Genomic DNA, 19,925 nt, shown 5'->3' with positions numbered 1-19,925 from the left:
ATTATGACTCGTGTTCGAAGTGCGTTCTTCAGCTCATGATAATCATGTCAAATATGACTATACTTCTAATTTGATCTTGGTAATGTGGTGATTTTAGTATTGGGATTTTTTCTAATTTCTGTGTAAGGATTTGACATCAATAAAGGCATAGGTGATAAAAGCGCGAGTTTCAGTCGGTATGGTGAATTATTTATTTGAAAGATTTCATGTGACAATTATGTCAGGATTATTTTTCTCAAGTCTGATAATAGAATTTCATTTTGTACAGATAAAAGAATAAATAGTCTAAACGAGAAGTGTATATTTATTAGAAAGAGTTGGATATTAGTTAAAGTCACTACGAATGATAAGGTTTTCGTCTTGTGAAAGCTGAAAAGTTTATTACATGTTGACAGAGTTCGGATAGATGAGAATATTGGTAAACGAAGCGTCTGAACTAGACTAGTCTACATTGAGTAAAGACTTCCTGACTTTCAGTAATGTACTGTTGTATGAATTGTGATGTGTTTCAAGACAGTGAGGTAATGTGATAGTTTAGAGCATTCGATGTTACATAAAATCGGAGTTGTTAAAGGGGTTAAAGCCGAGCATTGGAATCTATCAAAATTATCCTTGTCAGTGTTGACATTGGGATGGAAATGAGAAAGATTATTCTTGAGGCCATATCAGAATTAATTCCATAGCAGAAAGAGGAAAATGTGATGTATCCTATTGTTAAATGTTTAGCGAGATCTATAAATCATATCTGTATTGAATGAATTCCTACTCATCAGATTCATGGAATTTTAGGTCTCTTTGATTGTTGGATTCCTTAGAATTCCGGTCTCTATTAATCAAGTTAAGATCCGAGTTTTATGTCATGATATCATGGGAAACTGAGAAGGGTTGAAAATTTAAGAACAGTTGAGAGTTGAGACTGTAAGCTTTCAGGTCATATGAGAAATTAAAGAGATGTATTGGAGGTACAGTCTAAGTGAAATTTCTTTGGCACCGAATATGAGATTAAAAGTGAAGACCACTTTTCTGGTAAGATTTTCGGGAACGAAAATCCCTAAAGGGGGGGAGAGATGTAATATCCTGATTTTGGGCCTAGTTAGAATAGTGGTTTCATGACCACAAAATCTGAGATAGAAATAATTATATTATGATTATTTTGAGGTCTATGATATGATTGCATGATTTTGTGAAAATTTCCTGAAGAAATTTTATGCATAATGTGCTTAAATTGAAATTAGGGACTAAATCAAATAATTTGTAAAACTTGCATTCTAGAAGTTTCTAGTATGAAATTGTTTTGAAATATTAATTAGGAGGTCTTAAATAGAAATTTTACCAATTTCTAAGTCTATGGAAAAAAATTGGACATGAATGGAATTTTTGGAAAGTTTAGTAGTAAGGGCATTTTGGTCATTTAGGGGTAAAATGAATTAAAATACAAAATTAAAAGCCAATTTTGCTCATATTCAACCCCATGGCCGAATATAGCAAGGAGAAACCATGGCTAGGGTTTTTCAAGCTTCCAAGCTCGATTGTAAGTCCGTTCTAGCCTCGTTTTTAATGATTTTTACGTTTTTGGAGTCCCGGTAGCTCGATTAAGCTTATGCTAGCAATAATTCAACCTAGGGTTCATATTTGGAAAAATACCCATAGATGAAATTTGTGTATTTTGGTGTTTTATGATAGAATATGAGGTTTTAAATTATGTTAGACAACTTGTGCTACTCGGTTTTAAGCGAAAACTAGCAAAAGGGCTTAATCGATAAAAATACCTAATAGTCATAAGTACATGTTAGAGTGAGAATTTGATGTTGCCATAGAAGGGAAAAATGATCAGCATGTCATAAAACATAAGAAAATAGGCTGAAGTTTAATTTACGAGCTTTGGGGCAAAAGTGTAAATATGCAAAAGTTTAGGGGCAAAATTGTAATTTTTCCAAAATATGATTTTGGGTCAATTTGAATAATGTGAGTCCTAATTAGACTATATTTTAAATGATAGATCAAGGAAAACTGAAATTCGGGCTAAAATGGAAAAATACCAAGTTGTGGACGAAATGGTAAAAGTAGCCATTTTCGCATACGAGGTAAGTTCATGTGTAAATAATGTAGCATAATTGTTATTTTTAAGTTATTGATGTTAATTATATGATATGCTGATTTTTTTTATCGTGAAATATTATGCTTTGTGGTTAATGTTGAGTAATATGCAAATTATGTTTACTACTTGATAAATATGAATTGCTATCGAGTATCGGTTCCGATATTCAATGGAAGACGACAAATGTGAGATCGAGGGAAAAAGCCCGTTTGAACCTTAGGAATAGATTAGGATAAAAGTGACATGTCACTAGGATGGTTGAGCATCCAAACTCGTTGAGTTGAGTCCGAGTTCACTTATGGATGCGTATGTCCGAACTCGTTAAGTTGAGTCCGAGTTCGAGAGATGTAACTAGGCATCCGAGCTCATTGAGTTGAGTCCGAGTTCACTTATGGATGCGAACGCCTGAGCTCGTTGAGTTGAGTCCGAGTTCACTTATGGATGCGAACGCTCGAGCTCGTTGAGTTGAGTCCGAGTTCACTTATGGGCGGGTTACATGGTAGCTTGGCTACATATGTGGAACTTATGTGCAAACTTTCCATGTATACGAATTATATTCCGATGTGTTCAACGGGTAAAGTTCTACTCAAATGGAGGAATACTCAAGATGAAAGGGACGTATTGGTAAGTGTTGTGAAATGGATACTTTAAACAGGTATGTACTTAACCCTCGGGTTGAAAACTCGATATAACAACAATATGGTAAGATGATAAATGAAAATGTGATATGAATGTCTTGGTGATGATTATGCAAATGATGTTTTATGTTTGCTTATATGGTTATGTTACTTGCTATTTGCATGTGAACTTACTAAGCATTTATGCTTACTCCCTCCTTTTCATTCCTTGTAGTGTTGACAAGCCAGCTCGGAAATCGGAAACGGTCAGAGGCACGCTCACACTATCCGTATACCATCTTGGCATAATGGCCTGTATATTTTGAGTATGGCATGTATAGCATTATAATCATTTTGTGTGCATGGTCTTATGATATGGTTATTGAGTGGTATGGAAATGCTTGGTAATGATTAGCCATTGGAATGGCCAATCATGATCATATTTGGTGTTATGTATGCTAAATTGCTAGCTAATCCATGGAAACCATAAAATAGGTAAAATTTACCATAAAATAGATTCAGAAAGCAGCAGTGACGTGAGTTTGAAAAATCACTAAAAATAGTAGAGATATAATTAGATGATGAATAATATATGGAATTTAATAATTATGAGTCTATTTTCATATGGATGGAACAAAACAGGTATATGAGTTATATTTTATGAGATGTTTAAATTTTTGTGAAACAGGGCCAGTGCGATTTCTGGATCCCCTATTCTGACTTTGGAAATTCACCATAAATTTTTAAAAAATAACTAGAAGTCATGATTTATATGTACAGATTCCTTATTTAGTCTAGTTTTATTAGAAAGAAACGGCATAGTCATTGAAACTCTGTACAGGGAGATATTTAATTCGTAATACACAGAGGTCAGAGCAGTCAAACTCTGAAACAGGGGATACTTTAACTAATAAACTGTACTAATTTGCTTGACAAAAAATTCTATAAAAAAATTAGTAAATAGATATGTGAGTCTAGTCTCAGGTAAAATTTACGGAATTGGATTTCGAGTTTCGTAACTCGAGATATGAATTTTTAAGAGACTATGACGCAGATTGTTAGCTTGACTGAAAATTTTAAAAATAAATTGTTTGAGCTGTTTAAGTAATGAATTAAGTCTATTAACACCTCGTGTTCGACTCCGGCGGCGGTCTCGGGTACGGGACGTTACATGCCAAGAGGGTGCTGAGATACATTAAAGGAACTTTGAGGCTTGGTATGTTGTTTAAGAAAGAAAAGGTGCTGAAGCTGGTTGGTTATTCAGATAGCGGTTGGGCAGGTTGTATTAATGATATGAAAAGCACATCGAGGCACTTTTTCACCCTTGGCTCGAGTGTGTTTTGCTGGAGTTCAAAGAAGCAACAAACTGTTGCTCAATCCACTGCAGAGGCAAAATACATAGCAGCAGCAATAGCAGTGAATCAAGCCATTTGGCTCAGAAAGTTACTGCATGATCTGAATGAGAACCAATGTGATCCTACTAAGATCATGGTTGACAATCAGTCGGCTGTTGCCATAGCCAAGAATCCAGTCTTTCATGGCAAAATCAAGCACTTTAAGATAAAGTTCCACTTTGTTAGAGAAGCTGAGCAATCTAAAGAAGTCAGCTTAGTGCATTGTTGTTCACAAGACCAATTGGCTGATATCTTGACTAAGCCACTTGGTACAGCAAGGTTTGAAACATTAAGGAAGCTAATAGGTGTTTGTTGCATACAGTCCAAGGAGGAGTGTTGAGATTTGGCCTGCAATGCAACATTGGACCGTTGGCAACTTGGAAGGATGCATGAAGCAGTAGCAGCTCAGCCTAAAGGGCACGATCGAGCTGAGTTCAAGAGCAGCAACTAGCTTAGCTACCTTGTTTCATTTTGTTATTTTGGTTCATATGTAACTTGATCAAGTTAGCTTGTAACTTGACATCAAAGTTTGTAATTTTTGTTTACTTTTTGATTTGAGTTTGATGGATGTAAGGCTGGCCATACCAGCTTGCTTTGTCTTGTAATTTAAGTTAGCTTAAGTCTCTTATTAGTGGGAGTAGGTAAATCATTAGGTAATGGTCATTTGACTTGTTAACTTTGTATTTATTTTCATCATCAATCAATGAAAATTGCTGCTGATTTTCTCATCCATTTTAAGTGCTCAAGTTCTTTGCTTTTTGCTCTTGGTTTCATTTTAGTTCTTAAGCAAATAGGTTGTTATTTTTTGTGTTGTTGCTGCCAATGTTCTAACACAGGTATGGATATGCATTAATGTGTATCTCTTGCTATCTGAAATGGTTATTAGGAACATATTATGTGCAAACCAAAAATGGAAGCTTCAATTTATGTAAATCACTTCCATAATGGTGTAAAGATTTTCCTTAATGGAAAAGGGAAACAAAAATCGCCAAATGTTTTTGATTGATGCAGTTTTTGGTTGTTTAAACCATGCCACTTGAGTTAAGTTGTTACTTTGCAGTAGGAAAAGTATCTTATTTTGCTGTAGGTATTCCTTGTTCTAGAACTCCTACTTATGGTTTTCTATATTTAGTCACGAGGATACTTGCATTTGCATTCAGGTTGCGTTGAAAACCTTGATCGTTATACACCGTATATTAAAACATGACCCTTCATTTCACCAAGACTTCTTTAATTTTGGGCGGGACAGAGGTCTCCTGCTGAACTTAACACATCTCAGAGATGATTCAAGTCCAGAAAGTAAGTTATTATATTTATTAAGTCTACTTTCTTTCTTCTTTTTTTTTTTTTTGTCTCTTTAATGCTATGATTTAAAGTATACAAACTGACTATGGAATGGTTTTATTTGTGTCAAGCATGGAATTATTCTGTTTGGATTCGTGGATATGCTTTATATCTGGAAGAGCGTGCAGAATGCTTCAATGCATTGAAATATGATGTTGATAAAGATCAATCGGTATGCTCTTTGAACTCAATACTTTATTTTCTTCTCCCTTTTAAGCTGCAACTCGGTCAATATCCTTTTTACCATGTTCTGGATTTGATACATTTCATTACCAATCTCCAAAAGGAAGAGCATTTCTATCAAGCCACCCAACATTGTTTAGTTTTAATTATGTGATTTGAAGTTTGCATTTCGTTACTGATCCTAACATATGTTGGATCCTCTCAGATCTTTGTTTCCTTTGATCATTACGAAATCCAATATTGTTCGCATGAAAATTTGAGGGTGATACATGTCTCACATGGTCAATCATTTCCTTCTCTTTTTTTTAGTTTTTCTGTTCTTTCAAAGAGGGTAAACTTAAAGATGGTAAGCTAAGTGAGGTTGCTAGAATTAGGAACTTTGGACAATCAAAACTTGCTATTTTCATCAGAACCAAATAATGATTTCTCTTTTTTGTGAACAGACATGCTTGCTTTCTTTCTTTTCAGTTTTATCTCTATTGGTGATGAGGATATGAAAATCTTTTGTTATTATCTATCTGCAGAGAAACAGAAGGCTCAACACCCCGGATCTGCTAGATCAGCTACCTGTCTTGCAAGAGCTTCTCCATCACCTTCTTAACTGCAAGGTACACACCCTTGAGTCTTCCATTGTCTTTCTCAAACTGTATGCCATAGACACACTCTTCATTTTAGCTACACTTCTAACATTGTTTCTTTTCCCTCTTCCACTCACTGTATCGTTTTAAGCTGTACGTTGCTATTACTGATGGAATTCTAAATCTGATTGACAAGGTAAGCTTTAGTCAATGTCATCTGGTGGACACTCATGCTTCTAAAAAGATGGACGTTTGAAGTAAATGGATCCTATTTTTTCACAATACTTTGAGATGCAGCACCACCATGCTGTTAGGGCACTAGAGATTTATCGCAAGGCAGGAGAACAGGTAGAATTCAGCGCTGCAAACGGATCTTTCTGTCTGTTTTGTATGTTCAGATGTTCATAATTTAGACCGCTTTTTATCTTTTTAGGAACATAATATTTTCTCAAGTAAACTTGAATGTTGCTGCAGGTGTCATAGTTATCTGAGGTCTTTGAGATTTGCAGGGTCCTTCACTATGGGCAAGGGCAAAAGTACCTTAAGATTAAACCAGTATTGGACCTTAAAAATTACTTTATGAGTTTCTTGTTTCTTTGAATTTCCAACGATTTTGTTTAACTTCCTTGACATGTACATTCCAGCTCCCTGAATCATTCCTGATTGCTATGGAGGCATATATGTGAAGGAGACCCCTGAAGTTTTGGCACTTCCGTATACATCAGTATGATGCCTCAATCTTTATTTTACTAAATAGCTATCATATTCTTCCCTTACTTTGAGAAAAAAGTTAAATCTTTATGATGAGAATTACAAATATGAAGAGTTTCAAATGCATATAATTGTTGAATCAGACGCTTGGGAGAAACACACTAGTAAATTCAGTATCCATGATACGATAAACAGCTTTTTATCACATGGAATTTCATGCCATGCTGGCCTTGTGGCTTACATGATTATCAGTAACAATACGTATGAGGAAAGAAAGAAAGAGTAACTTAAGGCTCAACATGTTGCAGAAGATTGAAGTTCCTAATGTCCAAAAAACTGTCAATGTCTGTAATATCAATGCCATTTCATATTTAAAACACTTCTAAGATAAACCACAAAAAAATGACTGTCCTAGGGGAAACATTGAGAAAATGAACTCGGAAGGAAGAATGATTTGAGAGTACCTTTGAGGCATCAACTAAAGTAATTTCTTTGTTGATTGAATGGATGTTATTGAAAGAACTCGTGTAAAAAAACATTTCCTGCCTTGAATAGTCAAATTCTTGCATTATCAGGCATGAAAACTTGATTGATCCTCCAGATAAAGTTGCAGACTTGAAGCCACATAGTTGATGTCCTTGTCCATCACTACATTCATTACTAGAACCTAATGCATTAGCTACACTATGAATATATTTATTTATTTGCATGACTTACATGCTATTTTTCAGATAACAAAAGATGAAGGTGCTGCTCCCACAGAAACCCCTGCTCCAGTATCTGACTTGCTGACAGATGATGTTCAAGAAAAATCTGTTACATCTTCGGATAAAACCCAGAGTGAATCAAGGCAGGCTGTTGGGAAGCTAGACATTGCTGATCTTATAGTAAGGACTTTTCTTAATTTGATGATACGCTTGGTCTCTATAGTTCCCTTTATCTTGATTTCTTATGTTTATTCTTCTTGATCTACCTTGTTACTGCCAGTGCTTTGACGAACCAAGTGAGGAAGGAACTGAACTGAATGAGAATAATCCCCTTGCTCTAGCAATTGTTAAATCTGGTAAATTATTGGTTTTCACTGAGATGTCAATTGATTTGTCCTTCGAAGTGATGAACCGGATTCTTATAACATCTTTTCCCATTTTTAAATTTTAACAGAGAATCCTCCCAATGCTGAAAGTGTTGGCAGCTCAGCACCTGCATTTACAGGTTGGGAGCTTGGACTTTGTGATGCACCAGTCTCCAATGGAGCTGCTGTTGCTGATAATAAAATGGTTAGTCCAAGTACTTTAAAATAACCTTGTCCAAAATTCTTTCAGGATTTGCCACTCTGCTTTATGTTCATTTTGGACTGCTATTAACATATCATATCTTCAAATGCAGACTGGCAGCACGAACACATTAACACCACACAGTTTATCAACAACAAATCAACAAATGGCCTACAACTTCGGTCAGGTGTCGGCCAACCCTTTTGATGATTACAACAGCGAGGGTCCCTTTTATGGAAGCAGTAGTATCCCACCCGAAGCTAATGTGCAAACGGCAGCCATGCCTCAACAGCTACCATACATCATGCCACAGCAGCCTCCTATGACCATGGTTGCTTACCATTCAATCAGCCCTTCTGCTGTGGCAAATTACAACCAGATTCCCACATTTTATGGAGGCAGTAATTTAACACTCTCAACTGATATGAAAAAGGCAGTCATAGCTCCACCACAAACTGAGCTAAAGCAACAGCCTACATTGGCCATGGTTGGCTACAATTCAACCAAACCTTCTAGGAATCCCTTTGATATGTGAAAATGGCAGCCATGGCTCAAACACAAACTGACCTAAAACAGCAGCATAACTCAGCCGTTGGATACAATTCAACCAAGCTGGCTTAATTTAGGGGCCTTGAGGAAAGTCTGGCTTTGAAACATTAGTTTTAGGCACAGATAAGATTAAGCAAAGGTTAATGCTTGTAAACTGCAAACATGAACCCATAGAGTTAATAAAGAGTTTATTGTTTAATAGTTTCTGTAGCTCTTTTTCTATCACAAGCTGCTTCCAACAGCCTCTATCTGTGATCAGTGCCAGAAGCCAAGTAGTAACAGATTGTAGTCTCCCGTTGACAGCATTGAGTGACTAAAATTGGGTTTGGTGGTGGCCTGGGCCAATTTAGAAATATTACCAATGCAACCATATCAATGTAATTGATAAACACAAGCCACAAAGCACTAAAGACAATAGGTATCAACTCAATATAAGCCATGTACATTTAGAACAACAGTTTAGTACAGCCCTTGCATTCAAGTGAACAAGCATATTTTTTACCTAATACATTTGAGTGCTCTAGTTTTACTGCAAATAGTCGTACAAAGCACTAAAGACAATAGGTATCAACTCAATATAAGCCATGTACATTTAGAACAACAGTTTAGTACAACCCTTGCATTCAAGTGAACAAGCATATTTTTTACCTAATACATTTGAGTGCTCTATTTTTACTGCAAATAGTCGTAGACATGCACAACGCACTTGCACGGCATGTACAAACACGGCACAACATTAAAAAAAAAAAACACGAATATGACTTGAAAATAGAAAGATGCCAAAATCTTTATAATGCTTTATTAACTAGTCAAAAGGTACATAAACATAAAATAACACAAAACGACTAGGATATCGAGAAAATATATGAACATGACACAAATTGCACAGTCTACTTGCAAAGAAATATTCAGCATAAAAAAATTCCAAGCTAACGTATCTTGTGTCATGCTAAAGGCTGCCTTCATTTTTCTCTCACATGTTGCTTGTGGGTAGTGACGATGTCAATTCTGGAATGATATAGAATAAGAGCCAGTGTTTGGATCTTTGACAGCTTTGAAGTTGTCAATACTCATCCCAAAACGACCCAGAACAGAGTTGCCCAATTCTTTTAGCTTTCCTGTCATAGTAAGTATATTTATATATGGTTAGTGATGCATAAATGGATGCCAAAAGTACAAGCCTAAAAATTTTCTCGTATGCTACCTTAAACAATTCCAGCAAGGATCTAAATTGCTAGGTCAACATACATAATTATATCACGGAATAGAACATAAAGCATCATGAAATAAATTCGTCATTCTCTGATACATTAATTGCACAAATAATTATACAGATATACATTAGTTGCAAGAAAATTAAAGTTGACAAGACAAAAAGCTCAGAAAGAATATTAGTGACTTGAATCAAATACCAAAAAGCTTCCATTTTTCAATTATATTTCAATGCCTACAACCAAATCCAAGATTCAAATAGCATTAAACCACCAGCATTCATCAAGTGCATATTGCACATAGCTATTATCAGCCATTGACATGGGCATTTCAGGTAAATAACAAATATAGGTTATTGGTAACCAATAACCAATGGATCAGATGCTTATTACTATTTGCACTTAACAGGAAAAAACAAAATAACCTATATTTGTTTACGAGGTGCTTGGAAACATGAAGTTGATATCATATATTATGAGTTTAGTTTATTAGACACATTGAGTTAAAGGAAGCAGCTAAGAAATATAGAACAACAAGAATCAGATGTATAAAAGTATTCTATATGTGATAGAAGTGAATATGAGTTTGGAAACTAAATGCACCTTTCAATATCACATGCTAAACACAAAGTAATTTGACTGTAATTATTTTTGCACACCTTTGGTACATCCATTAACATAAAACTTGATCCTTGAAACAAAAATATACCCCATAAAATTTATAACTTTCAAGACAAGCTTGAATAATTTAAGGATAAGGAATTAAACAAGATTCCTGATCCCATTCCCCCCATAATAATTTTTCAGGATATAATAATTAGAGCAGTAAAGCATCCATAACATTGTCAAGGCAATACAGATATCATGATGCGCACATACCAAGAAAAATCATCTACCTTAACTAATCCTTAGATTACCAAAAACTTTTGGGGAAGGGGGGAGGGCAGAGGCAAAAAATGCAGATTTAAAGTTTACCAATCATCTCCTCTTTCATCTTGTCTCTTTTCTCTGCAGCCAATGGTTCCAATCGACGAATGGCCTTCCTAGCATGGTCATTAGCAGGATCCAATTCCAATATCTTCTTCATATCTGCATTTTGCAAGAAAGATAATTACAAACATGCATAATGTTGACAAATTAATTCATCATCAAGACAGAGCAATGGATATATGTTTACAAAAACTGCAAAACAAATAATTAATTCTAAACTTAAGAATAAAAGAAACAAACAACCAGATCGAAGGGCTCACCAGCAATAGCTTCTTCAAAATGTTCAAGCTTTTCATGAGCTTCTCCGCGTCTAACAAGAGCTTTCATATAAGAAGCATTAAGTTCCAAAGCTTTATTACATTCCTTTATGGTTTCCTCATAATTAACCTAAAGATATACAGTTTTTTAAACCTTAAATAAACATGTCCAAAGAAAAGCAATAAAAACTGTTATTCAACTTTAAGAAGTAGTGGTATAAAATTAAAATACCAGCTTCAGAAAGCAAACAGCCCGATTTGAATGGCAAATGGAACGAATTTCAGTGGCCGAAGGCATCTCCGCCGTAACTTGCAAAGCAACCTCATACTGTAACAAGGCCTCCTGGTATTGGCCGTTTCCGAACAATTTATTTCCTTCTGTTTTTGCATCATTTGCTTGTGCCAAAGCTTTCTAGAAACATAATATTTTTTTAATAATTAATTAAAAAAATAAAAAATAAAAAAAAGAGAGAGAAAGAAAACCCAGGGAAAAGAGAAAACCTCTTTCAGTTGCTCGTCGTTTAAGGCATCTTGATAAGAATCGGGACCTCTCTGCTGGGGTGGTTGTTGATCGCCAGGGCGGTCGTCTTCTTCGTTGTCGCTGACGTCACGTTCGCTAGCTGTTTCGAATCCATCCGAGGCAGCATCTCCTCCGTTGGCATTTTCTGATACAGCGGCGACAGTAGAACCCCGTGTCGTTTCAGATGATGATGAAGATGTGGCTTTCGTGGCTTCTTGTTGTTGTTGTTGTTGTTGCTGTTGTTCATCAGTAGGCTGAGGTTCAATCAGCACCATTTCTTAAAGTTTAGGATCAAAGAATCTAAAACAGCCTTACACTTTGAACAAACAAATTGTCTTTGATTTTATATTATGCTGAGACGAAGAACATGAAGTGTTTTAGACGAGTTCAAACGAAATAAAAACACAGCTTCCAGAATTCTCTTTTCACTTTTAGTTACTGATATCTTAATATTAATTGGGTTAAATTACATTATTAATCACTGATAAAATTTTATTTTCTGTCACTCAGTTAAAAATTTTAAAATATTATATCACTATTCTATAATTATGTATTACCAAACAAATTAGAATTTCATTGTTGATATATTTGAAATTGTATAAGTAACTGACGGTAATTAAGATAATAGTTCTCAGCTTTTATATTTTTTTATTAATTTAGCTTTAGTTCTATAAAAAATTATATAAAAATCAAAATTAATTTTAAAAAAAATAAAAAAATTCAAGTTATTACCGGACTATTGCAACAAAAAATATCCATATTGCCATAAAATCATTAAAACAGATAAAAAAAAAAGGAGAAATTTAAATCTCTTAACATGATATCTATATTAGAACTGGCAAAACAAGCTCGAGCCTAAAAGTCTGCCCGTGTCGATCTGAGTCCATAACAATTTGAGTTTGAAAATGCCCGAACCTGAAAAAATTCGAGCTTGAAAAAACTTGAACCTGAGAAAGCCCAAACTGAAAACAGATCCGAGCCCAAGATCAATCTAGCCCAAACCTAAAATAAATCTAACCTAAAACTCGAATTTATAACTAAACAGTCATAATAAATTTTAATAATTAATATAGTTATATGTTATTACTTAAAATAAAAATGAAATAAATAAATTATAATTCTTTACTTTTTCAAATTCTATTCATAAGTATTTTATATTTATATTAAAATTTTATAAATAGGAAAAGTAATTAATAATAACTTTTTTATGTTGAATGATAAAGTTAAATAAATTTTTAAAAACATTAATTTAATATATATTATTTTTAATATTTTAATTATATATGAATAATAATTATTAAAATCCATAAAATTAAACTTTAATGATAATATCATATATTATATAATTATTACTGAAATTAATTACTTAACCTGACCAATATACTAAATTTGTATATTACTAATACATAAACTAATAACAAAATATATATACTATTAATAATATAATATATAACTATTAGTAAAAATATTAATACATATATAACTATTAGTAAAAATATTAATACATATATAACTATTATCATAATATAGATTAATAAAAGATATAATATTACATGATATTATAATGTTTAATCATCGATGCATGTAACACCATTTACTCAACCCGATCGTCGAATCCGAGCTACGAAATGCTACAATCGTTCCTAAAGCAACTAACTGCCTCCAAATGTGCAAATGTTTAGAGTAAAAATCGTACAAATAAAATATATAAAATGAAGTGCAGTATGTGCAAGCAAATAGGTCAAATTGTAATATAGATTTGTGTTACAACGGAACACCAGTAAGCATTCCAAGGATCGTACCCTAGGGATTGCAGATTGGAGAATTCTATTCTTAAATTAATTACCAAAAATAATTACTAGTCCAATCGAGTCACAAATTAGTAGTGTAAACCCAAATTAAAGGATGTATTAAACTTGTAACACCCTCTACCCGTATTCGTTGCCAGAATAGGGTACGAGGCATTACCGGAGTTTACGAATTAATTTTAATTTTTTAAAATTTTTTTAACTCAATATAACCCCTTTATAGATATCTAACCTTCCCTGTAATTTTAAACCGAGACCAATCCACATCAACCAATCCAATCCAACATATTTTCAAGATAGATTCATGCATATTTATAAGATAACCTCATCATATACCAAAATTAAGATTTGTTAGCCATACCAATGGCTGACCTTACAATCATTTCACATTAACATTTACTATAGTAGCTTATACATGCCATTGATTTCCAAAATAAAGTTTCTTTATATACCGAAATCTTGAGGTTGATAGTGTGATGTGTCTCCGACCGAATCTGACCTCCGAGCTCTTAATACTACAAAACAGGGGAAAAGGAAACAGGGTAAGCACTTTGTACTTAGTAAACTAATGTAACAAGAATTATACTTACCTAATATTTTCAATACAATGCAATAAACATTCATATATCCATTCAATGCATTATTACCCTAACATGCACAAACTCAACATTCAAGTTAGTCCAATAATTTCCATGTATCAATAATATATACCATGATTGATGAGCTCATCAATACCATTCCATATTTATCCCGTTGAATTTCTCGGAATTTTGATGGATTTTTAGAGGTACACTTTTAGTGTACAATTCCAGGTCCGTCAATTCATATTCATGTAAACACATTTCCATTTTAGAGAGCACACTCCTGCGAACCTCATCCTTACAGCGAGATTACCAGTCCAGACTAAAACCCCTATAATATAAACTCATAGAGTATTATCAGGATTGCTAGTCCAGGCCAAATCCCCTGCAACGACAATTACTCTAATGAGTTTGGATCTAAATTACTAGTCCAGGCTAAATTCACGTCCGGGCTAAATCTATTTTACACATATTCTTCGGGAGGGCTATATCAGGATAGGATCACCTGTCCAAGCTAGATCCTTTTTACCATCAATTTCTTTTCAGAGATCCATCGAATTTTCCTTTCATTCAACTAGGATTTCTTCCCCTTTTATCAAATATATCAATGTTTCATTAATTTTCATTCAATGAACATTCAAATCATATTCACATCAAAAACATACATTTCAAGCATTTAAGAATATGATTCAAGTTACACGAACTTACCTCGATACTTGTTCGTATACAAAAATCTACTAATCCCAAACTTTTTCTTTTCCTTGATCTAGCTTCGTATTTGAATTTTTTGGATCTAAATAAATAAATTTAATACATTTTATGTTCATATACAACATTCTCTATAATTCCACTATTATTTATAGTTCATTCAAAGTTGTCTACTTGAGTCATAGTCACTAAATTATTTTTATCTTGAGCTACAGAACACCAAATTAGGATCCATTAATTTTCCCTAAAACTAGACTTACATATCTTCTTACCATGAAATTTTCAGAATTTTTGGTTTAGCCAATAAGTACATTTTATTCTTTAAAATAACCCTTGTTCTGCTGTCTGATAGTTCTGACCCTTTTTCACTAAAAATTAATTATCTCTTCATACAGGATTCAGATGATGTTCCCATTTGTTTTTCTTGAAAATAAACTCATTCAGGATTCTAAACATATAAATTTAAGCCCCTAATTATTTTTTGTAAATTTTTTTTATGATTTTTTAAAGTCAGAATAGGGGAACCCGAATTCATTCTAACCTTGTCTCACAAAATTTATTATATCTCATGATTTGCAATTCTATTGCTTATACTAGACTCAATAAGCTTTAATTCCATATTTTTTTCATCTTCTAATTCGGTTTCCACAATTTATGGTGATTTTTCAAAGTTAGCCTACTGCTGCTGTCCAAAACTGTTTTAGTGCAAGATGTTTATTACTATTTTTCCCCTAAGCTTTTAATAAATGATAATTCCGTCCCTACTCAATTAGCCTCTCAATTGAGCTGATTTTTCTCAATTAACACTTAATTCTATAACTTTAAACTACTTTATAACCTTTGGGAATTAGAATTTCAGCACTAGATTTTAATTTCAAACATTTTCACAATTAGGTCCTAAAAATCAATTTCTATTGAAATTACCTAATAAAATAATCTCATAAACAAATTAAAGCTTCAATTTCATGCTATTTCATCATAAACTTATAGCACTCAACTATGGTGACTTCCAATTTTATCCATGAAATCAAAAATTAATGAATTTAATAGTAGGACCTAGTTGTAAAAGTCTTAAAAATACAAAAATTATAAGAAAAAGGCAAGGATTCACTCACTTGATGCAAAAATTATGAAATACCAGCTTAAAGAACCCTTCCTATGGCATTTTGGCTGATGAGAATGAGGAAAAATGAAGAGAAATCTAGATATTTCCTATTTAGTCCTATCTTTATTTAGTTAATTATGCAATATTCCAATTTTGCCCTTAAATCATCAATTTTCCTACTGATTTCATACCATTGCCGTCCAGCCCAAATAAATTTTGGGTCTAATTTCCTTTTAAATCCTTTTTCATTAGACACTTAAGCTATTTAATCATTCTAGCAACTTTTACACATTTTCCAATTTAGTCCTTTTCATTTAATTGACTACCCAAACATTAAAATTTTATAACAAAATTTTAATACCATATTACTAACATTTCATAAATATTTATAAAAATAATTTTGAATTAGTTTTACTAGATCGAGGTCTCGGTACCTTGTTTTTACCCAATTTCTTCAATAATTTCTTTTTCTAACTAACGAGTAAATCAGTAAAATTTTTCTATCGATATTTTTATATGATTTTCCTATCATATCAATATTCATGCAAAAATATTAAAATAAATTTCTCTTTAAATCGGATTTGTGGTTACGAAACCACTATTCCGATAACCTTGAATTTAAGCCATTACAAAACTAGTTAAACTAATCCACCTAATAAACTAATCAACCTAAATTAACCTAAGGGAATTTCCTATTCCTAGTGGCAATGGTGCGAGCCTTCGGCCTACAATCGATTATGTAACACCCTAATTTTTGGGTTTTCTGTGTTTCTGTGATTTTTAAAATTTGTGTGTGTTCTAGCTAGTTAAAATATATATTTTAGTAGGTTAGTGGGCCTTTGGAAGGCCCAAACTTAAGTTAAATCCGTGGTAGTCGTCAGAATTTTAATTTTATGAACAGGTGATGCAATTGGCGTTTGGGCTTTTAAGAGTAAAGGGGTAAAAGATGACACAAAAAGGAGTGTGGTGTAGTGGCAAGGTGGCGCCACTTAGGGGACAAGGAAGTGACGCCATAGAGGAAGCAAGGGGTCCAAGGTTCAAGTCTTGGCTCTTGCAATATATTTTGGTTTTTCTTTTCAATAAATCTGGAAGCAAGTAGGTGAGCTTTAAAGTTTAATGTGTTGGATTTATGACACAAATGAGTTGACGGCCTAGTGGTGGTGGCGTGATTTGGTATGTGAGAGGGCTTTGGTTCGAATCCCTTGGCACGCAAAGGTTGATTATTTTGCTATGTTGGGACGACAAGAGTTGGTATTGGTTTTAAACTCTGGTGATGGAGGGATCCCACATCGAGAGGCTAACATAAGAGTAGATGGAGAGCTGGCTTTAAATAGAGCAAACCATGAGGAGAGTAGGCATACCCTTCTTGGCTGATCCCTTTCACTTTGTGACGTGCTCGTTTGGGTTGGGCGTCAGCTAAGAGTGTTTGGAGCGTAGATTAACTGCAGTCTCCTAACAAGTGTGTATTTCTCATTACTCTAGTAGTAGGACGGCTATTTCAGGCCGCGATGGGCTAAAATGGGCCATGTGGTCCCAATGGGTCTGTAGGCCCAACTGGATAAGTTATAGAATTACTAAAATACCCCTGTAGGGTAGGACTACCGATTTACCCCTAGAGAGTAAAATGACTATTTTGCCCCTCGTGCATAAATGACTAACTTGTATGATGATTGGGTTAGTTGACGTGGATTTATATTAGTTATCATTAATTCGTAAGTCTAATGTGTTAGTGATCGATTGTAGGATTATCGTGTGGGAGATATCGTCATCAATCGTCATCAACCAGGTGTGTAAACGACACCCTCCCTTAGACTAATTGGTAAAAGCCGAAATACCGAAACGTTGGTATTTTGTGAACTCGCGAGCGTGCGAGCGCTCGTTGGACAGTTGTTAATGAATATGGTGCATTTGGATGATTAGAGTGCAAAGTGTGCATTTTCGTGCACAACGGTATTTTTGGGCTTAATGGGCTGAAAACGGACCAATGGGCCAAAGGGCCCACTTTGGTAAAAAGACGAGGTAAGTACTTCTGATTACTTGGTAAACGTTAGAATGAGCATGAAACCTTAGCAATAGGTAATAATTACTGAAATACCCTTATGCATGTAAAATTATGATTTTACCTCTAAGGTTATTTTTTTCTGAAAAGCATGATGTTCTGTTTCTGTATACGTGTGCCATGACATATTATTTCTGTTGCATGGGACATGGGTTTATATTGATGGAGGAAGCGTTCTGGCAGCCTCGCTGCAATCTGGTGGCCTCACCACATATATCTGTTTTGGTGACTTCGTCATAATATCTGGCAGCCTCGCTGCAATCTGGTGGCTTCGCCACATATATATATCTGTTCTGGTGGCCTAGCCACAATATCTGTATCTGGTGACTTCGTCACAATATCTGGCAGCCTCGCTGCAATTTCTGTGGTGTGTAACGGTTGGGTGGGTCTAGTGGTCTCCCTACATGGTGTAAGATTGGTACGGGGGTGTTATGGATGGCTCTGGGTTGGGATTTCTGCATTCATGATATATTTGTTCTGTATCTGCTATGGGCCTATGGGTTTCATTCTGATTTCTGCACTGGGCCAAGGCCCAGATAAGTCTGACTCTGAGGTTTGTCTGTTTTGGGCTATGGTTTGGTTATGTTACACACTGAGTTTACCGAACTCACCTTTTATTTTCATCTCTGCAGGAAATCCCCAACCATAGTGGGCTTGGAGATGTGAGGGATTCGGAGTGGCCATATCATTTGCAAAGTTGGTTTTTCTAAGTTAGTTTACTTTTATTATTTTTATATTCTGATTTAATTTTGGGTTTTAAGTTGTAATAAGGCCGCTATTTAAATTTCTTTTTTCCACTATGGTTTTATTTTCTGATTATATTTATACTATGACGAAACTGCTAGTGTTAGGCTGCGCGAGTTTTCAAAATTAATGAACGTTTTCAAGACTCAACAAGCACAACAAATTGATAACCTAAAGATTGATAAACCGGCTTTTCATTCAACCGCTGTTTTTACAAAGACCACCCCAATCACTTAAACCAGCGAATGCATACTAAGTCGTAAGTCTTTGTGACACGTCATAAGTCCATGTGACACGTCAGATCTAGCTATAATGTCTGGGCCAGGTTTGGGGTGTTACATTTAGTGGTATCAGAGCCAAGTTGCAATAACTTGGCTGTGGAACGGGTCTAAAAACGGGAGTTTGTAAAGAAACACTGAATAAAGGTTTTCTAAAATCATTTTTTTGGAACTTGATTATAAATTGTTTTCGAGAGTGTTTCCAATATTTTCTCTTTACAAATTGATGATTTTAAAGATTAAAATCGGTTTTCTAAAATTAGGTTTTTTAGAAGGTAGTACACCAAATCTCCGGCCCAAGTCTGTAAGTTTTCTGAGCCTTTCTAATTGTTTCTGAAATATCTGTTATATGCTTGTACAAAACCTTATCATGGTACTTTAGTTAGGGTAACACTGGAACTATAGAAACTCTGATAAGTAGACTGAGACTATAGCTACGCTACCACAAAAGGAAACAAACTCAAACTCTGAATTACTGTTATTCATAAGACATCTATAATAAACACTGAAATATTAAACAGATTCATAAAATTCTTAACCAGATAATACGAAATGAGTACACGAACAGCTCGTGGAAGAGGCTGTAGACGTGGCCGAGGTAATGCTCAGGCTGAATCTTCGTCTTCAAGACATGTGCTGGCAGCAGATGCACCGGTACCACCGGCAACAAAGGTAGAGTCTCATGATCGAGGTGCTGGGGACGATGCTCTGTCTCAGGCAATGCTCAGAGGTTTTGGAAAGGGTTGCTGGGGCAAGTACGGGAAATGGAATTCGGGGGTCTATTTTTTAGCGGCTTCGGGCTAATGGAGTAGAGATATTTAGGGGTGTATCTGGTGTAGCTCTGAATGTGGTTGAGTATTGGTTAGAAGCCACAGAGCGAATTATGGATGATCTGGACTGCTCTGTGGAGCAGAAG

The 19,925-nt window shown here is 34.6% G+C and overlaps 2 protein-coding genes across 2 annotated transcripts; one reads left to right on the top strand and one right to left on the bottom strand.

Moving 5' to 3' along the window:
• Positions 1 to 7,555: 7,555 nt before the first annotated feature.
• LOC107957107 (uncharacterized) lies at positions 7,556 to 9,525 on the top strand. Its single transcript, XM_041114668.1, has 4 exons — positions 7,556 to 7,812; positions 7,913 to 7,988; positions 8,087 to 8,202; positions 8,312 to 9,525. The coding sequence occupies exons 1-4, from the start codon at positions 7,612 to 7,614 to the stop codon at positions 8,732 to 8,734; spliced, it is 816 nt and encodes a 271-aa protein (XP_040970602.1). The 5' UTR covers positions 7,556 to 7,611; the 3' UTR covers positions 8,735 to 9,525.
• On the bottom strand, positions 9,526 to 12,169 carry LOC107957108 (tetratricopeptide repeat protein 1). Its single transcript, XM_016892544.2, has 5 exons — positions 11,708 to 12,169; positions 11,439 to 11,618; positions 11,210 to 11,336; positions 10,935 to 11,048; positions 9,526 to 9,866 (listed from the first exon to the last, which is right to left on the bottom strand). Exons 1-5 carry the CDS (start codon positions 11,999 to 12,001, stop codon positions 9,751 to 9,753), a joined length of 831 nt encoding a protein of 276 aa, XP_016748033.2. The 5' UTR covers positions 12,002 to 12,169; the 3' UTR covers positions 9,526 to 9,750.
• Between the last annotated feature and the right edge of the window lie 7,756 nt (positions 12,170 to 19,925).

Source organism: Gossypium hirsutum, chromosome A05 (assembly GCF_007990345.1).
Source record: "Gossypium hirsutum isolate 1008001.06 chromosome A05, Gossypium_hirsutum_v2.1, whole genome shotgun sequence".
NCBI classification, from domain to species: domain Eukaryota; kingdom Viridiplantae; phylum Streptophyta; class Magnoliopsida; order Malvales; family Malvaceae; genus Gossypium; species Gossypium hirsutum.
The sequence above is the reverse complement of the archived record's forward strand: the minus strand, read 5'-3'. Positions and strand labels throughout refer to the sequence as shown.